The sequence below is a fragment of the Cyphomyrmex costatus genome, unplaced genomic scaffold (assembly GCF_001594065.2).
Source record: "Cyphomyrmex costatus isolate MS0001 unplaced genomic scaffold, Ccosl1.0 C2393859, whole genome shotgun sequence".
Lineage (NCBI taxonomy): Eukaryota > Metazoa > Arthropoda > Insecta > Hymenoptera > Formicidae > Cyphomyrmex > Cyphomyrmex costatus.
In genome coordinates this window covers 671-8,526 of record NW_017274942.1, presented here as the reverse complement: position 1 = coordinate 8,526, position 7,856 = coordinate 671, and the positions used below count along the sequence as shown (strand labels likewise).

Here is a 7,856-nt window from a genome sequence, read left to right as displayed (position 1 = left end):
TCTCTCTCTCTCTCTCTCTCTCTCTCTCATACACACACCTATTTCTATTTTCATAACGGGTACGAGCGCTCTCGTACTTAAAGTAATTGCACTTAATGGCCACGCGGCGCGGCCGCGCGGCATGCATGCGCTTCGGAATATTTCGAGTGTAGCTGCAGGCGTGGCACGTTGATCGGGTGTTTAAGTCAAGAACCGGCATCGCGTGTTCCGCACATATGCACGGGGTGTCCCGAAGAGTCGCGCTCACGACCGGCTCAACGTCATGACGCAAATACGCGTGTTTTTTCCCTTATTAATTCAACGTAATTAACCGCCGTCATTCTTGAGTCACGGCATAAGTAATAAATTCGTGGAAATAATACACATTTTTTACTTTGTTTATCGATGACAATTCGTATGACGAGGCCTGCAATGAACGCGCGTGAACGTAATACACTCTGAAAAACCAAATAAGTTTGAAATTGCGAAAACCATCGAGATCTGATCTCGAATTGCCTCTATTTTATGTGCTTCATTTATGCACGACTCTCACATAATTGGAAAATTATTTTTCTTATTTACTTAAAGAATTTGAACCGTTGTTGAAAATACTTTATTTCCTTTGAAATAAATTCGGGATAATTTTAATTCGAATTCGTTTCATTTTCGAATAAAAAATTTGATTTAATTTGTTTTCGAACAGGTTATCAAAGAATCGATTTGATTCACGAATGCTTAATTCGCACACCTCTAGTTAACACCAACATAGTAAGAAATACTAAGAATTATAGAGACATCGTCTATGATGTTAAATTCATATCGTTATTTTTTTTAGAGTGCATAATTATGAAATGTGAGTGTAACTTGTATCCACGTTGAGCTATTTTTCTCTCGCACGCATACCAACGCCGGAAGACGGCGGAACGTGTCGCGAGCACGAGTAAAAAGCATGAAAAGCGTGCTAGTAACTCGACTACATTCTACACGCTTCTTCGTGGAATTACATAATGCCGGTGTGAGGTAACCGATTTCAATCACACGTGCGATCGAGAACGAGGCTTTATTTGGTATGCCTTTTCTATGAACCTCGTCGTACACTTCCTCGATGCAGCGGCACTTCATAATGACGTGCTTTTAACTCAATTAGGACGACTGTCTATAGTCATTCTAACTTCACCCGATTGCATTTCAAAAATGATGCCTTTCTCTTTAATCTTTTAATCCTCTATTTTTTATCTTATCTTTTACGATTTTTTTTTTACAAAATACTTTTTTAGCAGCTTACAGTGTCTTAAGTCTTATATTAAATGTTTAGTTAGATCTGACTTGAGATTAATCAAGATTAAGGATTATAATTTTTTATTTGTTTCTGTAAAGTTTCAAACTTTTTCGAAGAAAGTCTTTCGTTTACTTATCGCGTATAATGTAAAAGCTTCGATATTTTTGTAAAGGAAAAATTGATTTGAGATCGATCAAAGAATCCATAGGGTTCGAAGGAAACGATGAACGACAGCGTTCTTTTTTTATACGCGCGGAAATGAAAGGAAAGTCTTGCTCGAGATATGTCCAGCTACAGTAATAATTCCATCGTTTTGAGATTCTATTCTTCGTGCCGCGTTGTGGCGGACGCTCATCTGTTCTGGTATGATATAAAGGACAGTGGACAAGGCAGCTTGATCGTCTAAAGTCACGGCTGGTATGCCCTTTTATAGGACTCTATAAAGTCTCTCGGTGTGGGGTCCACGACACCCCCGGTTACTCTATAAGAAAGAACGTCGCTCGAACCCCCTGTAATAATTCTTTGCCATAGGAATTCCTGGCGTGACTTGACACGGTTCTGCCTTCGGTCACGCTTGAGAAATTCATAGATGAAAAACAAAATGTTGCGGAAGGGCTTGAGGTGGCAGATAGGAAAAGAAACACCTTTCTAATCCCTTGCGCTTGAAACAGTTGCCGCTTATAAAAAAATCACAGAAATTAATCTGATTTTTAATTATTATTTTCATTTACATTTATTATTATCATCGTGAAATTCAATTAATGATCCAAAATATCATTGCTTTGTACAAAATTGGCAAGAATCAATTATTTTACATTTCTATAAGTTTTCTGATCAAATGGAGTTTTATATATTTTCACAAAATGATTATATGTGGATAATCATCTTCAAGTCCCTTTGGTCCCTTTTCGTTTAATTACATTAAAAAATTTTAATTTTGCTCAGAGCAGCTTTCCATTTTACTAATTTCTCAATTCTTCATTTTTTATATTAGGTACCTGATGTAGGAGTCGAACTGTCAGGTGGTTGCTATGGATTCGCAGCCAAATACATGCACTGGCCGGAGGAGCTGGTGGTCGGCGGTGCCAAGCATAACAAGACGGGTCATTTGACTCGCGCGGCCGCGCTGCAGACTGTGGTGCAGCTGATGGGCGAACGCGAGCTGTACGATTTCTTGGTGAATACTTATAGGGTCCACCACATCGATTGGACGCAGGAGAAAGCGGCTAAAGTTCTAGAGACTTGGCAAAGAGTATTCAGCAATGAAGTGAAGAAGTTGATGGAGGTCAACGGATCAGCACCGTACAATCTGTACGCTTTCAGTACGACAACCATGAATGACATCCTTGGGAAATACAGCGAGGTGTCCGTAATGAAGATCGCTATTGGTTGCGTGCTTATGGTTAGAAATAATTTTATTATATGTAATTGAAGAATCTCTTAATGTAACAATAACGGAGAATAAACTCTTTTTTTCCTATTACTTTACGTCAAAGTTCATTTTCTCCGTTTTTAAAATGTGGGTTAACCCACTGTTGCAATAAGCTTTTTAATTGTTATGATATTGTAAAGTTTAAAGATATTGAAAATGTTTTCATTTTACTTACCTATTTACTGATCCAATTTCTGTTTTATTTTTTTAGTTGCTGTATGCTGGTGTAGCTCTCTTTCGTTGGAAAGATCCAGTGCGTTCACAGTCCGGGGTAGGAATGGCTGGCGTAATGTTAATTTGCGCCACAGTAGCTGCAGGATTGGGTTTCTGTGCTCTTTTGGGGATCCCGTTTAATGCCACCACGACGCAAATAGTGCCATTTCTTGCCCTCGGTTTGGGCGTACATGATATGTTCCTGTTAACGCATACATATGCCGAACTGTCCGTAAACGAAGTGCCCAGCAGTGAGCAAACGGGAGTCGTTCTCAAGCGAACTGGCCTGTCGGTACTGTTGACAGGTCTGACCAATGTTATTGCCTTCTTCGCAGCCTCGATAATCCCGATCCCGGCTCTCCGAACGTTCTGTATGCAAGCCGGTATTGTGCTGCTGTTCAATTTGGCTGCCATGCTGCTGATATTTCCTGCGATGGTCAGTCTAGATCTGCGACGTAGACGTTCCGGTAGGAAGGATATTCTCTGCTGCTGTTTACCGGCGTCACCCAATTTTGGAAAGAATAGATACTCTGTAAAGACCAATGGCACGGCCAAGCAAACGGTCACCAGGGCGATACCACCTGAGAGACGAGAAACCTGTACGCAGATTTTAACTCCGCAGAATACACAGAACGAATCTTGGGTATGAAACGATGTACATATATGCATATATATCGCACATATATTGGAGATTTTATTTAAGGTTATATTATGAAATATCATATTTTAATGTTCATTGTATTAGAGATTGAAGAAATTTACTTTGATAAATGATTGCTTGATTATAATAAGATTTGAAAAATCAATGACAATTGCTTTCTATGTATTTACACAAGTTGAAATTAACACAGAATCATCTACAAGTATCCTATTCGTATTGCAGATAGGTGGAAATGTCATCGACGCGGAACTGGATAAACAGTGCACTGAAGAAGACGCGCTGACCGGCTGTTCACAAGATGATTGTTTGAGCTTTTCTCTGACGCAGCTTGCGTCTCGACATTACGCACCCTTCATCAGTCGAACGGCTACTAAAGTGTTTGGCGTGATAATCCTGGTCGCTGTACTAGTTGGTAGCATATGGGAGGCGATATCCTTACGTGATGGCCTGGATCTGACTGATTTAGTGCCGCAGAATTCGAATGAGCATGCATTCCTGTCTGCCCAAGCAAAGTATTTCGGTTTCTACAACATGTACGCAGTCACTGGTCGAGATTTCGAATACCCGAATAATCAACTATTGTTGTACGAGTATCATGACAGTTTTATGCGTATCAAGAACGTCATAAAGAATGACAATGGTGGTTTACCTGAATTCTGGCTTAGCTTGTTCCGCGAATGGCTAAAGGGTTTACAGGCGGCATTTGACAAAGACTATGAAAACGGCTGCATCACTCAGGAGAGATGGTTCCCGAATGCGAGCGACGAAGCAATCCTAGCGTATAAATTACTCGTGCAGACCGGTCATGTGGACAATCCAATCGATAAAACGTTGATTACTACTTTACGATTGGTTGACGCGAATGGTATCATCAATCCACGTGCTTTCTACAACTACTTGAGTGCATGGGCGTCCAACGATGCACTTGCTTACGGTGCTTCGCAAGCAAATCTGAGGCCTGAACCGCGTCAGTGGATTTACATTAATGACCATGAGCTCAAGATTCCTAAGAGTATGCCGCTCACGTATGCACAGATGCCGTTTTATTTGCACAGGCTCACGAATACGCAAGATATCACAGAATTGATCAGTAGCGTCCGGGAACTGTGCAAAAAATTTGAAGAACGCGGTTTGCCGAATTTTCCGTCCGGCATATTGTTCCTTTTTTGGGAACAATATATGAATTTGAGATCCTCCATGTGTATCGCTCTTGTGGCTGCATTGGGTGTAAGCATCTTAGTGGTTGGATTCCTATTATTGAATATATGGGCTGCTGTGTTGGTTGGTTTCTTTCTTCTCGTTGTTATTGCTGAACTACTAGGCGTTATGAGTCTGTTCAACATCAAGTTGAGCGCAGTACCTGCTGTACTATTAGTGGTTAGTGTGGGCATAGCTGTCCATTTCACGGTACACATCTGCCTGGTAAGTAATTTGAGAAACTTCTTCATTAGTGTATTTCTTAGTTTTTAGTTGGTTTAAGCGTATTAGATTTATAATGTCAAAATAAAAAAACTTTTTTTAGAATTAAAAGAGATTGAACGTTTTAATTTTATTGTGATTGTTATTTTATCAACTGTTATTTCATCCATTGTTAGTGATATTATCGATACATTTATACGTCAACATTTCTTTTAATTGATTTTTCTCTATTTACTTTTTATTTTGTATATGTCGTGTCTTTGTTAGCACAAATGTGTGATTCTGTTTCAGAGTTTTGTCACCAGTGTTGGAAGCAGAAATCGCAGGATGCGTTTAGCTCTGGAACATATGTTTGCTCCGGTTGTCCATAGTGCGTTCACTACGCTACTCGCCGTGGTGATGCTCGCTTTCTCGGAGTTCAATTTCATAGTCAATTATTTTTTCCTTGTATTACTCAGTGTGATCGGTATCAGTCTTGTGAATGGCATCTTTTTCTTTCCTATTCTATTGTCCCTTATCGGTCCGAAAGCGGAAGTAATTCCGAACGATCATCCGGATCGTATATCCACGCCGACGCCACCATCGTCGCCCGTTGTGAGAAGATCCAAGCCACCCACACCACCGAGGAGATCTCACAAAATCGATAATGCTCGGCTGCATGCCGAACCATCGCTCACAACTATCAGCGAGGAACCCAACTCGTGGCACAGCACGCAGGAGTCCTGTATTATTGTCCAACCTGAACTTAAAGTGGAGACCACGTCCACATGTGGTAATCAGGTGCGTTGAGATTTGCGATCGATTGATTGTTGATCAGCATGAGAGCGTAACTTTCTCCAATAAATTTTTCACACTTCTTCGAGCATGACTAACGGGCGTGTTCTTTCATTTTGACTAACAGAATTGTAGCGGATCGGATACGAGTGGGTCTAGTCGAACGTCGCCGGTTCCGCCCACATCACACATCACCACTAAGGTCACCGCAACGGCAAACATCAAGGTTGAAGTTCATACACCGTTAACTAGTGAGTACTTAAAAGCTACCTCAAAATATTGCCCTAATGTTGTTTGATACTTTAAACTAATAAACGCTGTTTAACTAACGCATGCCGCTGTAATTAAAAATATCATTACACTTATATATGCTAAAAATATTTGCTTTTGAATTATTTTAGTATCTTTTTTTTTTTGAGAGAGATTATAAATTATGATAATTTTTTAAATAAAATCTTATTTTGAAAATTAGAGTAAAATTATATTAATGAAATTTGTATACATTGTTTCAAAACTTGAAAAGAATTCATAAAACATGTATATCTTTTTTAATTTTCTGTGCAAATATCGTTATTTTCATATATGCTACATCTTTACTTATTTATAATTCCTATTTTATTTTATTATTGCATTTTTTCAAATCGATATAAGGAACAATTATAATAAATATATTTATTTTTATGAAAATTATAGGTGGAATGGATCGTAGTGAAAAATGCCGGCACTCGGGCAGCAATAATCGAAGGAGCTCGCGCTGCAATACGAACGTTAATGCTGGGGAGTCTTCCGGTTCCGAGCCAGATTCAGACTCTAACGCAAAACACTAATAACAAGTACCGGGGGGACCGGCAGCTACTGCTCAAGTACCACGTAAAGCGGGAAAACACAGAAGGCTGATTAGGATAGATTAATAGTTTTCCATTACCTCTCTCTCTTTCTATTTTCCTCTCTTTCTTTTCTCCTCGTCCTTACTTAGCTCTCTATTTTTCTGTTCCAGACTTTATTCTCCTTCAAGTGAGTAATGCAACGTACATAGTTGTTTTACTCAGACTTTAAAGACAGAAGTATTATAATACAAACCGCAACTTTATAGTATATATATGAATATTTTCGTAAACAATTTTGTTGCATGTTTAATTTTCTGTGTTTTTACAATGAATTTTTTAAAGTTCTGAATAGACTTTCTCCATAAGAACCAACATTGTATTTACTTATTAGAATTTGTTATTACCAGCAAATTTTATATTTACATTTTATGCGTATATTAATGCGTGAATTATTATAAGATTTTAAATAAATTGTTAAATTTCTTAATGAAGAAAAATTTTAACCGGAATGATGTAAAAGATGTTATTCTGAATATTTCAACAGTGTAATATTACCAAGGATAATAATGCGTACAATTTACTAAAAATCAATGTATTAGATTATTTTAGATAAATATTATCTGAAATATATATATTTTAGATAAATTTATTTAATTAATGATCTTGCGGCGTGACAAGAATAGTTCGTGTCATGTACTACTGGCAAACACATAAGAACATTATATGATTCGTACTCTTTTGAGAACGAGGGAAGACAATACTCTTTTGCCAGTATGCCTTTGTTTATCACAGACTGACACTAATATCTGTGTCAATAAGCGTATTCGTAATATTTGTGTAATACATAACGGGAGAGAGCATTTACTAAGATGTATATATACATACTTGTTATTTAATTAGAAAGTTAAAGATATATTACTGTCAATAGAATGCGACGTTTTTCAAATGTAATCGTGAAATTTTGCGACGACGCTTTATTGTGCGACAAAAAACGACAAAATTTCCAGATACTATTATTTATTTCTTTTCTACATTAATCATATGTTACGCGCAGTGTGTATGTATGTGACTACGAGCGGTACTGAATCTTTGAGATTTATTTATTATTTATTTTAATAATATTCCTCTCGGCGTTTCTGCGGGTGTATGTGCGCGAGCGCAATATTTTGTACGCATAAATATATAACGATTCTCTTGTAAAAATAATTATTTATATCGGACTATACGAGAATACTTTTCATTGTCTACGATAATAACGGTACTTAATTTAAT

General features: G+C 37.9%; 1 protein-coding gene across 1 annotated transcript; it reads left to right on the top strand.

Annotated features, from left to right (window-relative positions):
- Positions 1–2,252: 2,252 nt before the first annotated feature.
- Positions 2,253–6,746, top strand: LOC108771220 (protein patched; the record flags this gene model as incomplete). Its single annotated transcript, XM_018551484.1, has 6 exons — positions 2,253–2,660; positions 2,902–3,546; positions 3,787–4,986; positions 5,275–5,763; positions 5,885–6,008; positions 6,451–6,746. Coding segments are annotated over 6 exons (3,000 nt in total), but the record flags the coding sequence as incomplete, so codon positions are not given.
- Between the last annotated feature and the right edge of the window lie 1,110 nt (positions 6,747–7,856).